We start from the raw sequence: 20,638 nt of genomic DNA on the forward strand, positions 1-20,638 counted from the left end.
GAATTACCTGCATCATTTCAGTATTGAATACAATTTTTTTAAAAACAGGGCTTTACACCCTTACCACATGGCAATTCCTTAAACGGCAAACATTTTCAGGGAAGAGAATATCATTGAGCCTTATTCACAAAGATTTGCACTGGAGCAAATCAAAATACACTGGTGCACAACTCCAATTTGGACCCGTTACCTTATACTTTACCTTATTATACCTTATTCCACATCTAATTCACAAATCCTAAAACTGAAGCTAAACTGTAGATGCCCGTTTGATACAAAGAATGAAATATCACACAAATTCTACACAAGAGGGCCCCCCTGGTAGGTAGTGACTAAGGGATGAGTAATGCCTCATGCACATGGACTCATTTCTGTCAGTTATTTTTCTGCTTCGACACATTTACTTTGCCAACTACTACTTTGGGTGATGTTGATAAAACATAAAACATACTTAACTATTAATAATACACTAGTTGTAAACTGCAGGTTTAACTTGCTTTATGATATATCTGTATCTAACTTTCAATAAAAGTAATACTCCAATAACTTTTACTTTTACAAATGATACTAAGTATTACATAAATAAGTGCTCATAGCTTTTTTCTACTTACAATCATATTTTAAAGCTCTGATGCTCTGGGAAAAACTGCCCAGGACTGTTACCTGAGGATGTATTGGGTCAGTGAAACTCCATATAATTATCAGTGATGGTGACAGGAGTAATTTGCCCGAAAGGTTCAGGCGATCTTCATATGAAAGTCTTTCTGTTATTGAAACAGCCAACAATCCTAATGGAAGATATGCAACAAATTAACAGTCAATAAATCTTGTTTCCTTCAATTACTTTCTTAGCGTTCTTTCTGCTCAAGTTTGCAAGAAACTAGCATCATGATGAGTAATTTAAGTGAAAATCTTGTACATTTTACTTTAGTTGAAAGTCACTTCATTATTTCTATGTACCAGTCCGATAAGAATATAGGCCCTTTTGCAGACTACAAACAATACACTTCAATGGTACCCAGCAGTTCCATAAAAGCATTTTTTAATTTTCTTTAAAAAAATGCATCTTTAAGATTGAGGTCTTCCTAATCAATAGAGGTGAATCCCAGACAGCGAGGGCAGGAAGTATTTTCATAATAATTTAGCTTGAAGTCTTTTCCCTTATCCTCATGACAAGTGCACAGTTTCTGGGCTTGTACATAAACCTAAATATCTTATTACAGAAACTGCCCTTTGCAACTTATGTTACCACACTCTGTAACTCACTTACCACACACAGGAGAGTTGCTTATTTCCCAAAGTCCCTAACGACATTCAATAAAGGACTGAAAATTCTCTCTTGTTTACCATCCACTTTTTTTACTTAAAATTTTCATTTTCTACTGTTGCATTCACAGTTTACAAAAACCTACACAACATAAAAGCAATAATCACATAAAAACAAAAATAAAACATCTTCAGGAAAAAAAATATACAAGAGAAAAAGAAGGAAGAAAAAAAGGAAAAAGCACCAAACGCTATAAGAAATGTAACCATAATTCATAAAATCATTTACAATTCATTTGAAAGAATATTCAAAAAAGTGTTCAATACTAAAATTAAAGAAACATTGGTCCCCCACATTAACCTACACCAAAACAAATTCATTGATCCTCTGTGTTATCACCACTTATATCCTTAAAACAGGAAACGGGGTATTAGCAAAATGTGGACATGTAGTGACCAAATGTTTCACTGTATCCCGAGTACCGAAAAATCTACAGTTTAGGGAGGAATGTGAATTCGAAGGATAATCTTTCCAATGCTTGGTCCTTTCACTTGTATGGAACTGATTTAGCCTAAAACGCATGTAGGTCGCACAAATTTTGTCACATGGAAAGCGTTGCAGATAGAGTGGAATATCCGACCAATGTTTGTTCCTGTATAGGTCAGTCCATGCCCTTGTCTTTTAGACCCAGGGTCCGATTGATAATAGACCAAAATTTCGGATCCTTGCCATTGCAAAGATTATCAAGCATAGCCTGATGAATACGTAAATACGATTCCATCCTAAGAGATTTCACCAGATTTTTATTGTGATTAAAAATTATTTGTTTTGGCAGCTGAATAATACAACACACTCAAACCCTGCTTTTTTAAGGCGTCCAATTTCTTGTATTTAAGGCTTATCTGTTATCCCAAAGATATCTAGTAACATTCTCAACCAACTCTTCTGACACACGCCATGATGGTTTGGTAGGGTAAGCTGGTATAGGCTTCACTCACTCCCCTGTAGAAGAGGTTTAAACTCGAGTAGAACACTGTCTCAATCAAAAGCTGACTCAATTTTGCGACCGTCCTTCTGTTCCATTTAAATGAACCCTCCTCTCCTCCGGTTTCTCTAACTCCTACCAAATCGGGTCTAAGATCAAAAATGGGCAATGGAAGAGTAAAAGAGAAGGACACAAGTAAATGATCACCCAAGTCGAAGTTGGTATGTTTCAAATGAGTGCAGTTAGACCTTAAGTCATTTGAGGTATAAAGTAGTTGATCCTAGACGTTCTGTCGCCTCCTTTCCAAGTGTACAGGGACCCTGGAAAGATGAACCCAAGTCCAGTAATGACGGGTCCCATTCCAGGTAAAAAAGGTCCCAACGCATAATCAGATATACATTATGATGCAAGTTAGCAGGGGTAGTCTTTGCATCATTCCAAAAAGACCCCTGAACACAGTATGAATTAAAATCACCCCCAAAATTATTCTACCTTTGTATCCCTTTGTGAACCAGTCTTGGAAAATCTCAGTCAAACAATCCTGTATTGTCCCAAACAGAACGCTCAAAGGATTCCAGTACAAGTTAACCAATAGTAGGGGCTGCTGTCCCTGACCCAAGTCTAGCTTAATCGCCAACAACCATTGCTCACACAAAATCCCTTCCCATTTGATCCCAAGATTGCAGTCAATGGCTACTAAAAGGCCCCCTCTCTGATGTTCTGGTGCCCCACTTACCGCTGGACTCGTAATAGTATAAAAGCCCTCAAGTTCTAATGCATTCAAAAGCATAGTTTCTTGAAACATATAAATGCGAGGCGATCAAGAATGGGTAGGGCTATAAATGTGGATAGATTCACTCTGTCGCACACATTGCATTAGATCACCTCAACCTTAATATTGTCATGGATGCCCCCATCGTTGTCTAATGTCTCAATAGTTTTCAAGGCCGGTTGTATCCATGACCAGTCCTGTCCATTTCCAAAAAGATTTGCAATTCGTGACATCACTTCCCCCGGGGCCCTTGTAGCAATGTCAATGGGCACCCCAGATACCTCTTTAGGTGAGGCTTCCATTGATTTAAAGGCCAAGAAGGTTTTTGCATCTATGATACTTTTCAGTCCCACTAATTCGTACCCTAGAGACAATAGATTCTCCCTCTGACCCCAACCATATTAGCCACAATTTCAGAATTAAAGTAACTGACCATACGTTGGTTGTCTAGGATGGCCAGTGAAATGGCACCTATATCATCTGTTGTAATAGACCTTAGGAGAGGAATCTTTTAGAAAATTGATAGTACGCTAGGATCTGTTGAGCATCGTTTGTCGGATGCATTTTTTGTGACCCAGCCAACAATTTTTTGTGGCGCATCGAATAGACTCCCCCCTTATAAATTGGTGGAAGAGGGAGTATGGGTGCAGCAGGATTAATCAGCCTGACGTGCCAAAGTAACCTCCAGGGTAACCGACATCTCCTCAGAATTAGGAGGGCTATAATCGTTAGCTTGGAGAGTCGGCAATGGAACTGATGGAGTCTCCACCCGATTGAAAAGAGACCAACTTATATCACCCTTAGCCATCACATTCGCCATGATCTGTAAGCCTGTTGATACTCGAGCGTGAGTAGTGCTCACGATCTTACCAAAACAAGTGATGTTAGTTTGTTTGGTCTGTACACACTCTGGCAAAGCTGATGCTCTCTCTTTAGCTCAGGAGGATAGCTCAGCGGCAATGTGCTCGCCATGGAAGCAAGAGGACACAGAGCACCACAGGTTCGATCCCTGAGTCTGCGCTTAGAAACTTCTGGGTATTAAAAGCGTTATAAATAACCTATCATATATCATTAGCTGCACACCCTGTTGCTACACTTGGAGGGAGCTCACTCCCAACTACAGAGCCCGTAGACAATGCTATTTCTTTGTCATGGGCCTCAATTGCATCATTCGAGTTAGCTAGACAAGTCTTCTTAGGTAAAGGCAATGAGGATCCAATCCATCTTACCTGTTCCTCTTGTAGATTCAAATCAGTCAATTTGTCTCTCACTGATATTTGTCAAATATCTTTTAAATTAGCGTTACGCCCCTTTCAGCTTAGCAGAGTGCATATTTTTAGTTTTTCTTATGTGATTCTGTTTATTCTTACAATTTCTACCCCTGGGTGGATGTCTCCTATCTAAGTCTGTTGGATTTTCATGATTATATGTTGAGAGAGAGCAGACACTGTAGAAACACCGGGACAGTTTAGAATCTGCAACTTTTCCAGACGCACCGCAACCTCCACTAAAGCCGAAGGGCTGTCAGGTGTATCCACAGGATGCAAATAAACCTCAACTGGTTGTATAGGAGCAGCCATTGCATTAACAGCCAAGGCCTCAATAGGCTCCTTGGGATTATCACGTCGGATGGTCTCCAACAGAGACAATTGTTCTAGGATTAAAGAGACCTTGGCATCAAGGTTTAGTAGAGCGTCAGCGTCTAACACAGTGTACCCGGATTATACATTCCTGGTGCAGATACGACGGTTGAGTTTCGTGGCAGTTAAGATAAGGGGCCTCATCACGAGTTCGGCTGTATTCCCGGCTGTAATACCGCTGACTGTAATAGCCCTAGCGCCGACCGGTCCGGCGGCATTACCACTGGATCACGGGTTGGGCCTTAACGGTAAATCCCCATTCCAGAATGGGTCCATTGGATCCAATGGCGAATTTTCAGTGCTAATACTGCAGGCTAATACAGCTGGCTGTAATACAGCCGAAAACAGGGATTTTCACCTCCAGGAAAAAGCTGGAGGTAAAGCAGCCGATTTAGCGCCCAACTCGTGATAGGGCCAGCCCTTAAATGCGGCGGTAATACCGTTACCACCGCATTTAAGGGCTACACCCCAACTCGTGATGAGGCCCAAGATTGCGGAAGTCTGGCCTGAAGTATAGACTGCTATGTCTAGCAAAACTAAAGGTCCTGTGCAGAGACAAAGCAGTCTTCTTTGAGACTCCAGAGGACGCTGTGACACGGATGGACAAGAAAAACTACCCGGAAAGAGCAGTCGGACAGACGGCAGGAGAAACTGATAAGTGAACTGAGGTTTCCTCCTTGATATGCTATGGGACTAATGGGGTGATGTTGCATATTGGTAGTTAATGGGCTGGGGGAGGACGAAGAGTTTGTGACATCGCCTAAAATAGCTACAATAATATACAGAGCTGAAGAGTCGCTGGATGACATTTAAACAACGAAACGTGAGATGCACAGATATTGTATTATGGGAGTGGCACCATGGAGCACAGCTTCACCCCTCGTAGGTAGTTTAGTTAGGAAATTAGCAGTATAGTATCCACCTGCTGCGACCTGTGTACCAGCGTAAGCCGGGAAAAGGTCAAGATGCGAGGGAGCCTGAGATCCAGAGATGGAGCTGGACAACAGTTGGGATGGGTTGGGGTGAGGGGGAGGGAAGAGGTGGGGGAAGTTTTGTTTGGGGTTAGGTTGGGGGGGTGGTGGGGGAGTTACAAGGGGACAAGAGGAAGAGCCTGTGATCACAACCCAGTCTAAACAGGAGGAAGGTGAGGGCGAAGGCGGGAGGAGTAGGATACGGCTGATATGGGGGATCTGGAGATAGTGACCTGGAATGTATGGGGATTAAACATCAAAAGGAATAAAATTACGATGTACCTGAAGAGACAGAAAATAGATATAGCAAAGTTACAAGAAACCCACTTGACCAAAGACAAACTAAAAGTGAAAAAGAAGAAATGGAAGGGGACTACGGGGGTAGAAACGTATTCTGTGTATGCCAGAGGGGTTATAACATGGGTAGCTCCTCACATCCCTTTCAAATTGTTACAACAAGAAGTAGAGACAGATGGTAGAATGGTACTATTGAAAGGGCTGGTGGGGAACAAAGAGGTGAATATAATCAACATTTATGCCCCGAATAATGACACTGCGATATACTTCAGAAACCTATATGCTAAGATCAGCCCATATACAGATGGAGCAGTTATAATGGGGGAGATTTCAACTGTACACTGGACCCCAGGCTTGACAGATCAGATGAGAATGTCACCAGGCCAAACCCAGCGGCGAAAGCCCTAGACACACTGGTACAGGATTTTCATATGATTGAGATATGGAGGAGACTCCCCCACAACACAGGGGGTTACTCACACTACTCAGCCCCACATAACTTACAAACCAGGTTGGATTACATATTTGTGGCCAGCACATTGGTAGAGGATATGTAAAGTGCAGAGTACAAGGAAGCAGTCCTGTTGGACCATGCACCATTGGTTGTGATATGGCAGGTTTCTCCGCCTATGCTGAGGATACCGACGTGGAAGCTTAGAGCTGAAGCACTGAAAGACACTATATTTAGAGAAGACTTGAGGAAGGTCGTAAAAGAATATTTTTAACTTAATACGGGAAGTGTGAGGTCGGCCGGCATGCTGTGGGAGGCGTTTAAGGTGGTAGTAAGAGGGGAGGCGATTTCAAAGTCGATAAGGACTACAAGGAGGTTGATGGGGAGCTGCAAAATGCAGAGTAGGAGATAGAGAACAAGATGCATGGGGGGTGGGCGGATTCCCCAGAGGGGATTCAGGCCATACGTCAATTACAAGAAAACTGCAGAACCCACTGGGAAAGGCTAAGCAACTTGAATTACAAGAAATACATAGAATGGCAGCATGCAGAAGCCGATAAACTGGGCAGGCTGCTGGCTTGGTTCTGTAAGAGTGAGGCTCCAAAACAGGCAATACGAGAAATACAGAGGGAAGATGGATTAGTGGAGGACACCCAAGAAGGGGAGAATGAATGCTTCTATAGATACTATCAAGAGTTATAAGCAAACAAGATTGAGGAAGAGAAAATCGATATATTGGAAGCGCTGGAGGAAATCAATCTGCCTAACCTCGGGGAAATAGATAGAGAGAGATTGGAAGCACGACTCACATTTGAAGGACTAGAAAGTGTGATCCAGACCCTATCCAACAATAAGGCTCTGGAGGCAGACGGCCTCCCAAGCGAGTTCTATAAAACGTGTAAGACTGACTTACTCCTGCCGATGTTGGCTATGCTAAAAGAGGCGTTTGACAAAGGTAGGCTGCCAGAGACCCTCAGGGAAGCGATCATCATTCCACTTCTCAAGCCAGACAAACCAAGCACTGATTGCAGATTCTACAGACCGCTATCGATGCTGAACCAAGATAGCAAGATCCTCACTGCAGTGATGGCAAACAGACTGAAGCCAATGATAAATAAACTAGTTCATCATGATCAAACGGGATATGTTCCCCGGTGGTGCATTTCCGATAATCTCAGGAGACTACATCATATCATAGACCAGACTGTGGGGAGCTCTCAAGAAGTAGCGGTAGTCTCGCTAGATGCGGTGAAAGCCTTCGACTCGGTCAAGTGGCCATGGTTGATGGCGGTTTTGAAGGAGTGTGGGATGGCACCAGTATACCTGAAGTGGGCTAAATTACTGTATAGTAAACCGGTGGCTCGAGTTCGGACGGGACCGATTATTTCAGAACAATGGTCTCTGAGCAAAGGCACCAGGCAGCCCCTGGTCCCCGATGCTATTTCTCTTAGCACTGGAACCTTTAGCGATATACCTGAGGTACCAGTATAGCGAGGTGGGCATTAGCACGAAAGGAGGACTGCATGTGATATCACTATATGCTGATGACAAGCTGCTATATCTGAAATATCCTCAACAAAATCTGCAGTATATCCTGGAAGTATTGAAACGATATGCGATATTGTCGGGCATAACGATCAACCCACGAAAGTCCACTGTGTTCCCCCTTGGCAGATATGTAGGAGTGCCATATCACAAGCTACCAGTATTACAGATTGGGTGGGCAATTGACACCTTTAGATACCTGGGAGTAGATATACATCACAAAGTCGAGGATGAACCCAAGTATTTCAATGAAAAGGCGGTAGAGAAAATCGAACGTAGTATAGTATTCTGGGCCCGATTGCCCCTGACCATGATGGGCAGAGGGCATTGCTTAAGATGATAGTGTTAACCAGGCTACGGCACAATTTTGCGAATGTTCCGTACATGATACCTAAAAGGTTTTTCACCAAGGTACAGAGTACATGCAGAGGGTTCATCAGGCAGAGCTCCAGGAACAGAATAGCCCTGTGCAAATTGCAGAACCCGTACGATCAGGCAGGGATTAGACTGGCCAATTTCGAGGTATACTACCTGGCTAGCCAGCTTCAATATGTAGCAAGATGGCTATCCGAGGACACCACACCGGAATCTAGATTGCTGAGGGCTGAGTGTGCACCTTATTTCTTGAATGAGTGGATGTGGGTGGCTGATCCTCCGAAGGGAAAGAGGGTGGCATTCTTGGACCTAGGAGGGCAGATCTGGCATAGAGCCTGCCGAATGATGGGAAGTCTGCTACCATGCTCCCTGCAGGTGCCCTTCGTAGCACTGAAGGGGGTAGACGACCAATTGAGGAGGACAATTCGAGAACACTGGGAACCAATAGGTGTAACAACCATAGGAGATGTGTGGCAAGAGGGGGAGGGGATAGAATTCGATATAGTGAGAGAAGACACAGGCTTACATAGTGGACAATATATTACATATGCTAGGCTGATGACAATGGTGAAGACAACGTGGTCGGAGGCTGAGCTGGCCCAGCAGCCGGATGCTGCCATAGAAATGTTTCAGACTGTATCAGAGGGAGGTCATGAGATCTCCCGAATTTATGAAATAATGATGTCGAAGGTTGGGAAGGAAGTGGTTCAGATAAGGCGGGACTGGGAGGAGGAAGGTGGGGAGATAATAAATGATGGGTTATGGGTGAGGATGAAAAGATACCACAAGAAAGTATCAAGGAATGTAAGACTACAACAGATTCAGCTATATATCACACACAAGGCATACATGACCCCTAAGAAAATTGCTTAATTCACAAACGCCACTACACAGAAATGCCCAAAATGCAGGGAGCTGGATGCAGGTATGATACATATGTTCTGGGCATGCCCAGAAATAGCGAGATACTGGGAGGAAGTAGCGCACCTCCTGGCAAATAAGGGGATTACAATGGAAGTGTATTCTCTGTGGGCATGCATGGTGGGGAATTCTCGAGACCGCTCAAACTCAAACATGTGAGCAAACTCAAAGACCTGGCATACATCCTTGCCAAGCGTAGGATAGCAATGGGCTGGAAAGCAAGCAAGAAACCAAATGTGGATGTCTGGTGGCGGGATCTCCTGAAATGGGTAGATGCAGAAACGGTGGTGTGGAGGGAAGCAATGGGTAGAGGAGGTAAAAAGGAAGCAGAGACGCTTACAGCCTGGCTACATTTGGTCTCATCACTGTTGGGCTCCAGACTTGAGGGACCTGAAACGGATAGCGCCTCAAACAGTGGAGGAGATGTAACAATCATAAATTAGATGAAGGATGTTGCAGATTTGCGAGGCTCTGAAGGGGGCGGGAAGGAAGGAGAGGGGGATAAGTTAGTAACTGTTTATGTTTTATGCACCGTGTTTTGGTGCACTGTATGTTGATTAATATGAAAACCAATAATTATGAAAAAAAAGGTTTACCAGTCTTGCAGTGTTCTCATCCGCATTTTCCTTATCTTGCCTTATTTGCACGCTTGTGGGTGTTACATCCGCCCTGCGGCCCGCAACGCGGTGACGCAGGGTGTCTCAATAAAAGCCCTGGCCCCGCGCAAGGGAGGCAATTCCGGGCCAAGACTCTAACAACGTGTGGCGTGTTTCATTTTACTCCGGCCGGAGCTGCGCCAATGCGGCCTACTTCAGAGGCCCTCAACGTTCTGCCTCTGTGCGGAGCCAGAACGTAACACTGGCGACGAGGGAAACGGGACCCAGCACACATGCTCGACGCCCTACTACGTAACAGTGGGAGCCAGACCCCTAACTAATCCCCCCAAGAAAGCCATGCGATTCGTAAGTTCGTTAAAGGCAGTCTGCTGGCCAATTAGTATCCTCAGCTCAAATTGTCCTGCCTGTCAGCCAATGTTTTTAACGCATGATTGAGACTAATGTGCAAGTTGGATAGTGAAGGGAATACTGTGTCTTGGGTTGGAGCCCGCAAAAAGCCACTATGAGAGGTGGGATCTGAACTGGACTGATGATTCGGTCCCCCTAGAAGTATGCACCACACTACTGGATGGTACATTTTGGGCTTAGTGTTCATTAATGAACACGAACTGAAAATGGGACAAGTTTAAGCAACCCTCCCTCTCCACATGTGTGCTCCGAGTGTCAGTGGTCATTGGCTGAATAGCCTTAGATTCCTGTGTCACCTTACATAATTCGACCTGAGGAAGATTGTGAGCTGAGGGGACAGTTCAGAGATGCGATCTGTTACCTTCGCCCCTGTACTCCCCCCGAATTGTGCAATCCTATGCTGGTTGTAAAGGTCCTAGCTCCCTTGGCCTGCCCTCCCGAGGGATTACTAGTGGTGAAACCTGCAGGAGCACTCACACCAGACAACCGCCTATGTTCACTTGTTAAACCTGAATCATGCAGGATGGAGGGCATCTAAATCTATAATGCTCCTCAGAAGCTCCCTGGTTGTCGTAGCGGCTAGATGAAGATTCATCCATGATAGAACACTCCCGCTCCATCACCTATATCACCCCTTTCTCTGCTGCCCTCCCTGCCTCCCCTCACCCCCCAACTACTAGATGAAAGGAGGGCCATCAGCCCCCCATTCACAGGCTGTCATTGGGGTCCAGATTTTAACTGAGATTCTTTGCACGATTTGCCAAATACAAAAACTTTGGGAAGCAGGATGTAGAAGCAGCGAGGGAACCTGCAAATTCACCATACAAATTGCAAGATTCCCTGCCCTGAGACGAAAGCAAACAGTGGTTAGGGCCTAAAGATCGAATATGTTTATTGAACTGGCCTAGATCCTGGGGCATGACATCTTACAACCTTCCTGGGAACCATGGTAGTTGGTGTGGACAAATATTCCTGCAAGCACTCCGCATCTGACAATTCTAATACAGCCCCATTAGTATGAATGTTCTCCAATGTTGGCAGATTGATTTTGGGCAAGAGCAAGGAACCATTAGGTACCTCCGTGTGTGCCTTGGTATTTGGCACATGAATTGGGGTTAACCCACCCTCGCCTTGATGGGGCACCTTGCCCTGACCAAATCTGCTCTACAGATTCGGCATGTTATACATTTGAAACAGCTCTTAGGACTAGTAGAAAATAGCCAGTAACAAGTAAAACCCACGGCTATAGATGGAAATCTCGCAAAGGTCTGTCTTGTTCGTCTTAAACAATAAAGTATGAATATATTCAAATATAGAGAAAAGAAAAAACACAAAAACAGTTCCACATAAAACGTGCAGGCCCCCGGTAGTGCCAAGGAAAAAGTCAATTTCTGTTGTACAGTTGCGTTTGATTCTTAGATATTCTCCAAAGGGAATATTGTTGATAATGTGCTGGGGGTGATTGCTGTGTGCATGTAAGATGCTGTTGCCTGCTGTTGGTTTAACAAAGTGTTGTTTGAATAGTATTGTCTTCTACATAGAGTTCGAGATCCAGGAATTGTATTTTGGTTGTACTTTCTTGCATGGTAAGTTTAAGGTTGTAATTGTTGTTATTTAGATGATGGTGGTATTCTTCTAGTTGGGCTTTTGTCCCATTCCAGATTACCAAAATGTCATGAATATAGCGCCCCGAGTACACCACACAGTTTTGCTTGTAGAAAAGTGGATGTTTCCATTCATGATAAAGTTCATAGTGGCCCATATAGATGTTCGCATATGGTGGCGCAAATTTGGCTCCCATTGCTGTACCCTGGGTTTGTCTATAGATTTGGTTATTGAATGTGAATATGTTAATATGTTGTTGTTTAGGGTGAAATTGAGCATTTCTAGTAACATGAGGTTATGTTGAAAAAATTAGATGGATCTTGTTTTGAGGAAGTGGTAAGTGGTTTCCATTCCTTTGGTATGTAATTGTTATGCTCACCTGGTTCCCACAGCGGCATCGATCGGACCCGGACAGCTGCCGTCTCCAACAACGTGATGCGTAGTGAAGAGATGACAGTCAGGACTGGCCCGCCTAATCTTGTCTGCTGGACTCATAGAAGTATTCTCCTGCAAGTGGAGAAAGGGATTTAGCCACCCGTGGACTTTAGTGATGGCCCCCCCAACTGTTCTCATTCTCCCACTAATCACTTCCGATATCCCCTCTTGGTAACCTCACCTTATGTTTTTAAATGATGAGCTCTCCATCCTGCATGGCATGCAGGGGCGCGTAGATACCAGTTACTTCATTGGTTTGAAGGTACTGGAGGAGTTCCGGAGGAATATTGACTCCAGTGTCAGGCATCATGACAGTAATATACTGGTGTAGAGGGATGTTACATCGAAGGTAACAAAATGAAAGTTTGGTTCCCAATTGACAGACGATAGTTGCTGTATCACATACTTTGTGTCTTGAATAAACAATACCATACTTTTTGCTAGAGGTTGAAGATGATTGTCAATGAATTCCGAAATTGGTTCCGTGAGGGAACCTATGCCATTGATGATTGGTCTTGACGGTGGCAGTTGTTTAAATGGCTTATGAATTTTGGGTATGAAGTAAATAGTAGCCATAATCGGTGTTGGTGTATTCATGAAAGCATTTTCATCTTCTGTTTGGACGTCTGCTTCCAACCATTGGTTATTCAGGGTTTGCCATTCTTTGACTAGGTCCGGTATTGGATTATGATTGAGAAGTGTATAGCATTTTGTGTCAGATAGGTGGATAGAGGCCATTTTGATTAAAACAATTTTGCCACCTTTATCCGCTTGTTTGAGGATTATTCCATCATTCTTTTTGAGTTATTTGATTGCTTTGGTTTCTTTGTGGGAAAGATTTAAGATGTATTTAGGTGTTATAGATCCTTCAAAGTACATTTTGTGCAGGTCATTGGTGACTAGTTGGTTGAAATTATCAATTGCATTGTCTGCTCCAAAGAACGGATTAAATTTTGATTTTGGTTTCAATTTAGTTGGTATTGAGAGATCAAGAGGAATATCCATATCTTGGGCGAACGATGGTATAGTGTGTTGATCTTGGGTATCTTTTAAATTCATGAGATCAATGGTACTTTCTACTAGCTGTCCTGAAAGTTGAGATAGTGTTGTTTTATTTGTTTTGGCTGGTTTCAAAGATTTATTCTTGAGGTATTTTTTCAACTTTAAAGTTCAACAGAATTTGTAGAGATCCAAGTTAACTTTGAAGAAATCTAATGAATTGGAAGGACAAAAGGAGAGACCTTTATTGAGAGCCGAAGTTAATTCTTTGGATAATATTGTGTTGGTGAGATTAACTACTGAGCCTGATCAGGGACATAACGGGCGCAGACCAACCATGGTCCCCGAAAGTCATTCTGCTGGGGGCAGTGGCAGAAGGGAACTATGCAGCCTCAGGGAACAGAGCAGCCCTCATAACCCACCTTCTGGCTGCAGCAAGGATGACAGTGGCCCAACGATGGAAGACAGTGGAGGGCCCTACAACTCCATGGTGGTGGGTGAAAGTGTGGGGAGTTATGGCAATGGAAAACATTTGCGCCACAAAATCAGGGTCATATCTGAAATTTTGTTAACATATGTTGTGACGAAAGCTCAACCATTGTCTTAAGTTAAAAAATGGAAATGAAGTTGGTTAAAAAAAAAAAAAGAAAGGTGGTATATGGTTCAGAGGCGACCAGCACCTGGATCTCGCTGACTCTGCGAGCTGAGGTAAGACCGACTAGTAAGGCCGTCTTGATGGTGACCAGCCTGATGTCCACGGGCGCCATTGGCTTGAATGGTTTGTGTGCCATCTCTTGATGGGCAGATAGAGCCTAGCGAGACCCGTCAGATGTTTGACTATAGGGTTTGAGGAGAAGAAAAAGCACTCCTCCGAGTTCCTGTAAGCCCCAATGGCTGCAAGGAATGTGCAGCAGGTGTCCACCTGCACGCCTGAATGATCGAGGTGCGCCGAAAAGGAGAGCACGTCATCCAATGTGCACACCAAGGGGTCGATACCCTTGGAGTATGCCCAGTGGCAGAATCTGGTCCATTTGCTTTTGTACTGAGCCCTGGTAGCTTTGCTCCTGGCACCCTGCATGACCTCCAGATTGGCCTGTGGGAAGCTAAGGTGCCGAAGCGTTACCTGCTCAGGTACCATGCTGTGAGGGTTAGTTACCCTGGGGCAGGATGGATGACTCTGCCCCCCTGCTGTGCCAGAAGATGTGCTGGGCCCGTCAGGAGGTGAATCGGGGGCACTGACGGCGAGACTCCTTGATTTTGCAAATTGCAAATTACCCTGTGGATTAGGGGAGTGGAAAGGCGTAGGCTTTCATGCCGGTCCAATGGAGGTGAAATGCGTCGAACAGAGAGCCTGGGCCCTGACCTTGCCAGGATGCGAACAGGGGACAATTCTTGTTGTCCCAGGTGGCAAAGAGATCCATGTGGGGCTGACCCTACCTGTTGAAGATCTCCTGAAGAACTAGGTTGTTTAGCTGCCACTCGTAATTGTCCGCTCCCAGCCTGCTCGCTTCCAGGTTGGATACCCCCAGGAGGTGGACTGCCAAGAGGTAAATGTCGTTTTCTAGGGCCCACTCCCACATGCTGATCGGCAGTCTGGACAGAGGAGGGAATCTGGTGCCTCCATGCTTGTTGATGTAGTATATGCTGGTCGAGTTGTCTGTCTGGATGAGGACAACCTTGTCCTTGAGAAGCCGTAGGAATGCTCTGAGTGCTAGCCAGATGGCATTCAGCTCTAACCAATTTATGTGGTATTCCTGCTCCTGTCGAGTCCAGGTGCCGTGGACTGAGGCCATCCAGGGTGGCTCACCAGCCCTCTTATCTAGGAGTCTGTGGTGATGGTGGCCTGCGGGCAGGGCGGCCGAAAGGGACTGCCTGCCTGTAGGTTGCAGTCCCTGGACCACCATGTTAGGTCCGGGTGGAGAGATTGAGGGACGTTGATCAACTCGGATTGAGAGCCCCTCTCCTGGTCCCATGAGACCGCGAAGTGAAGCTGAATCCTCTGCATCCTTAGTCTTGTGTGCGGAACAGCTAATAGGGCCGCTGCAAAAGTAAACCCAGGGGATGTTGGTGCCACCATGCCACCATGCCGAGGTCACTTCTCTGCTGAGGAAGTGGGCGGTAGCCCTCTTGATGGCTGAGATTTTGTCCTCCGACGGGAAGACCTTCTCGGAGCACATGTCCCAGATGAGGCCTAGGAAGGTCAGAGTCTGCGTGGGCTGCAGCTGAGACTTCTTGAGATTGAGCGAGAAGCCCAGATCGTGCAGTGTGTTCATAAGGGCATGGGAAGAGTGGTTCTTCCTCTGAATGGTGAAAATACTACGGATAGGATCCAAGGGTCCGTGAAATTCTTGCGCCAGAACTGTGCACTGGAGACACGTGGACCTGAAGGGGCTTGTCATGCCTTCTTTCACTGAGAGGCCGACGCTGAAGAGGGGGAATGGAAAAAGCCCTTACTTCCCCCACCCTTTGTGTTGCTTGTGCAGGCTCTGAGACCGCGAGCGGTCCGGCTGCCTGGATCTACATTCCTGGAAACCGCGGAACCCTCCGTATGTATGACCCCTTACCGAGCGCTGCTGAAGTTGTGTGTACGACTTGGGCGTGCTCTTTGTAAGGATGGGTAAAGACTTTGCCGTCTGTGAGCTGTTTTTCTTTTTGTCCAGCTCTTCATCTGTAGAGGAGTGGAAGAGGCCCCTCCCTCAAACGGTAGAATGCGCTCCGGGTTGAATTTCATTGCCTGGAGCCAGGCTGTTCTTCTCATGTCCGTGGCAATACAGATGGCCCGAACTGAGGTATCTATATGAGCCACTGTGGATTCCATGAGGTCATGCGCCGCCAGCTTGGCTTCAGCTATCCCCGCCTTAAAGCGTGATTGGCTCTGGGTGGTGAGTTCCGGGAGGAAGTCTGCAATTTCCAGCCATAATCTTTGGTTGGCGGCAGCCAGCATGGCATCTGCGTTGGCCTGACGAAGATGCAAGGATGTGTTGGAATAAGAGTTTCTTGCTGTACGCCTCTAAGATCGTCTCCTCCTTGCCTAGCAGCACTGCATAAGAGGAGGCTGAGGAAGACTGAGGCTTGGAGTATAGTGATGCCGCAGCGATCACCGACCAGTTTGGGTGAGGATGGGCCGAGAGCAAGAGTGTATCCCCCTACATCTGCCTGTACTTGGCGTCCAGGCGTCGATTGACCGGCTGGGCTGAGTGGGGTTTGAGCCAGCCCTTCTTGGCCAGGGAGACTACATCGGTCTGCATAGGAATCCTTGATTTGGCAGAGGGGTGTCGAGTGAGGACTTCAGCCAGAACCCCCTTTGTCGGTTGCTCGACCTCGGGTTGGGGGAGGCCCAGGTATTCCGCCAGACCAGCAAGACATTTGTGGAAGGCCCTGACTGAGGATGGCGTGTCCGCATCCTCCTCCTCATCGGTATCCATCGGATCTGGAGGATCCTGTGGAGGAGGAGGATTAGTTGGCGCTGGAGGCTGAGGTACAGAGCCCGCGGCCGGAGGCTGAGGAGGCGGAGGAGACTGCGGTGGAGTAGGCTGGGGAGCCGAAGAAGGTGGCTGCGCCGGGGCCTGGGGCGCCAGCTGAGGCATCTGTGGTGCCTCTAGCATTGCGGGGAGGACTTCCCTGATGGCGTCTTTGATGATAACCCCCATCTGAGGTGACTTCATGAGGCCGAGCAACTTCTCGAAGAGCACCTCCTCACTGGCCAAAGAGGTGGCTGTGGGTGCCGACGGGGTAGCGGGGAGCTGCTTAGCAGCTGCATACCCTGTCCATAAGGACGCAAAGGAAAGCTTCCATGCGCAAATGAGAGGTGAACTGTAGGCCACGTACCTGGTTGAGGCCAGTCCCACCTTGACACTCGTTCTTCGCCGAATTCATGGAATGGTGTCGGACGGGTGCCTCGGTCTGGCACGGCGGCCATTTTGTCGAGCTGCCTGCCACGTGCCTGTGACGTAGTGCTCGGCCCACTGGGCCCGGCCTCATCCAAGACTCTTGCGTGTGGATCAGAAGGCCTACCCTGCTCCTCGGGCCTCGGCCCAGAAGGTGCGACACCCTCGACCCGAGGGTCGGTAGAGCTGCGTTTAGGCGCCCCCTCTGACATATTGCCGGTATTAGGGTGTAGCCCCTTGGCCATGGTGCCGGTAAAAGGGCAGAGCCCCTCGGGTGTAGACCCAGTAAAAGAACCTTCTGGTCCTTCAACACTGCACCCGGGAGGATCCCTCGACCCGAAGGGCGGTAGCTGAAGCAGCCTCGGTGCACGTGCCGGTAGAAGGACCTGGCCGGTCCCTCCCACGCGGGAGAGTCCCTGGGAAGGAGTCTCCCTTGCAGGGTGCGCTGGACAATATCGGCCCTACATTGGGCCTGGTTCGATGCTTGATGAAGTTCTTGAGATCCTCTGGAGGCGACCTCTGGAAGAGCTCCCTCCACCTGGGTAGTCTGTTCTTCAGCTGTTCTTGAGGACAGTGAGTCACACGCCGAACATGATTGCCAACCGTGGTCTGGGCCAAGACAACGTAGGCAGAGGACTTGGGGGTCTGAAGTTAGGAAGAGCCTGTTGCAGGATGGAAACCTGCTGAACCCTGTAGATGTCGACATGCGCCGGGGAGGAGTGCGACGACTGAGGACCAAGTACCTGAATGATAGATCAGACAAAAAAGACAAAGAGAAGAAGTATCCGCGCGTGTGGAATTACATGGCCGAAGCCAATCCCAGGAACGCTGGTGAATTCGGCCCTTTCCCATCGACGCAGAAAAGGTGTCTGGGGTGTAGTGCTGGAGGGCGGAGTCGGGGCAGCGCATCATCCCTGGGCCGCATCCCTGCATGCCTCTAAATTTAAAGGGGAAGAAGGTTTTTTCTGGTGAAAAAGGTTCCATCTCCCGTCCCTTGGAAGGGACTCCTATAGAGTATGGAGGAAAGGGGACGTAAGAGTAAGATGCTGGCTTATGTGAAGCAGTCACAGGCAGCAAAGTAGCTCTCGCTCTTACTGTCGAATCTATAGAGTCAACATTTTTGCTGTATTTTAATAAAGGTGGAGGCTAGAGGTGTCCGGCGTGAACAGATAGCACAGACTGCTTTCAATATCCAACTCGCCCAACTCCGCCAGCCAACAAATTTGCCTGTTACAGAATATAAGTGCCTAGGCACTTCTTTTGCTAATCATGCAAAATGCACTTACAACGCCCACACGCGGCAGCACAGGACAACGGTCGGTACGGCAACAGCAGCAGCAACAGCAATAAAAAGTACCTTAAGAATGAGGTGCTTGGATCACGATGAGACTCCTCCTCCTGCCCCGCCGGATCTAGGGAACACACTGCAGCACACCGCTGCGCTCCGCGCCTTAATGGTGCTTTTATGCTCTTGTGCTGACACTGCTCCTTCACAATGGAAAGTGTTGAACGACTCAAAGAAGCAGAACAGCAGGTAATGTCCCAGAAGTATTTTACATCAAGTCCCCCAAAGAAGATGTTTTCTCTCCTCCTACACCCATTAGGAGAGTGGCTCATGCCTCTGGCCCCCCGTTTGTTTTGAAAATAGTCTTCTGCCATGGTTCCACAGCTCTCAGGCAGTGAGGTGTTTGGGAGGTATGCCAGAGCTTTGCATTCTAGGACCCTTGCTCTGCCTTTGCTCCGGGCACAGTGAGGTTTGATGAAGAAGCCGAGCCATGCTCCTAACTGCCCTCTTATTTGTCCTATGTTGCTTATCAGGCCTGCCTTACTTCTCTTTCTTAGTCCTAATCTCTACTTCTTGTTCCCCATGATAGTGTCACCATCTCAAATCTCTACCCACTACTATGTTCTCCTGAGGACCAAATCAGGCCCCTGGAACCTCTATTTCCTAGCCTCTATCTCCCCTTCTTGTTCGTTGATAGTGTGACACTATGCGCCTCTCACAGTGTTCCACATTTTCCTATATTTCCCTATGAAAAGTCTAAATTTCTTGGTCCTCAGTTTGCTTTCTCTCTATGTGGTCTCGTCTCACTCTGTCTTCTTGCTCCACCAAACACCGACTGGTCTCCCTGTTGGGTTATCTTTTTTCTATCGGTTGCATACTTAAACTTCGCTCAGACATCCTCCCTTGTCTTTTTGCTACTTTATCACTCTGGGTGATCTTACTCTCTTTCCTATTTCCTTCTCCTGCTTTCCAAACAGTACCCCTCATTTACTTCACCAACCAGTACCCTTCTCTCTTTCTTCACAGGCTGTTCCTCCCTTTATTGTTATCAGGCTGCCTCTTCAATCTTTCTGTAAACCTCAGGCTTCCCCTCTGTTCCACATGCCTTTCTACATCCCTAATGCTATCCCATAAGTCTCCCTCCAACTTGATATTCTGACTACTCTGCTCCCAACTAACCTACCCTTATTCCCCTACGTGTTTTAGGTTTTCCTTCTGTTCCACCCTCTCACTCTCTTCGCATATAATTTCCCTTGTTTCCCTCACAAGCGGCTATCCTCCCCTTACAGACACTATGGGCCTCATTACGAGTTTGGAGGTAGCCATGGTGCTATTAGAGCCATGGCTGCCTCCAAACCCGTGTCCGGGTCTGTGTAGTCGGAATGGGGACTTACCGGGTCATTCCGACCTTGGAGGACCCGGAAAGCCCTCATTCTGAAAACCATTCCCCATTCCCATTCGAGCCCCCAAGGGCTCAATGGGAATGGGGAAGGAGCTAATAACGGGCCTGCAAATAACGGGCCCTAAAATAGCGGGCCCGTTATTAGCTCCCTGGTCCCTTAGCGGGTCCCACTAAGGGAGTTTGGTAAAACCAGCCGGCCCTAGTGGGACCCGCAAAGGGACCTCGGAATGCGGTGGTAGGGGGTTAACAGCACCAGAATCTTTACCGGTGCTGTTAACCCCTTACCGCTGCACTCGTAATAAGGCCCTATCTCTCTACACAAACCAATTCCTCTAGAATCATCCACACTTCTCCAATCTTACCTCTCACCATGGCTTCCTCCCTGCAGTACTTCAATGTCGCACTCCCTGTGGACCCTCTCTGGTTCAGGCATTGCGTGGGCTGCTGCTCATCCTTTTACACCTCCCCTTAAATCCACCAGTTTGCTGCCAAGTCTCCTGCTCCACCTTTCTCTGGGTCCTTCCTAGCAAAGACTGTCAGCTGCCAAGTCTCTTGACAGGGTTGTCCTGGCACTCCACTGTTTTTTCTAGCAGTTCTTCTAAGGAATGACCAAGGCTGCTTTGTTTGTTTTTATTTGGTTAATGCTCCTTCTCTGGGCTGTGCTTCAGGGAGGATTTTGCACCAGTGTGATGTGGCTGATATTGTTCCTTTATTGGGCCAAGTGATCCTGGTCAGATGGGTGTTCGGTGGGTTGGCCTAAAGCCATAAAAAGGCTA

At 46.9% G+C, this 20,638-nt stretch overlaps 1 protein-coding gene across 1 annotated transcript in view; it reads right to left on the reverse strand.

The window, feature by feature from the left end:
• DNAI3 (dynein axonemal intermediate chain 3) overlaps positions 1-20,638 on the reverse strand; it is a 2,012,519-nt gene that overhangs the window by 1,251,345 nt on the left and 740,536 nt on the right. Inside the window, exon 10 of the mRNA XM_069641699.1 lies at positions 664-788. Coding sequence (XP_069497800.1) covers positions 664-788 — 125 coding nt within the window. The remainder of the gene's footprint in view (positions 1-663; positions 789-20,638) is intronic.

This window comes from Ambystoma mexicanum, chromosome 1q (genome assembly GCF_040938575.1).
Source record: "Ambystoma mexicanum isolate Mex_15411 chromosome 1q, UKY_AmexF1_1, whole genome shotgun sequence".
NCBI lineage: Eukaryota > Metazoa > Chordata > Amphibia > Caudata > Ambystomatidae > Ambystoma > Ambystoma mexicanum.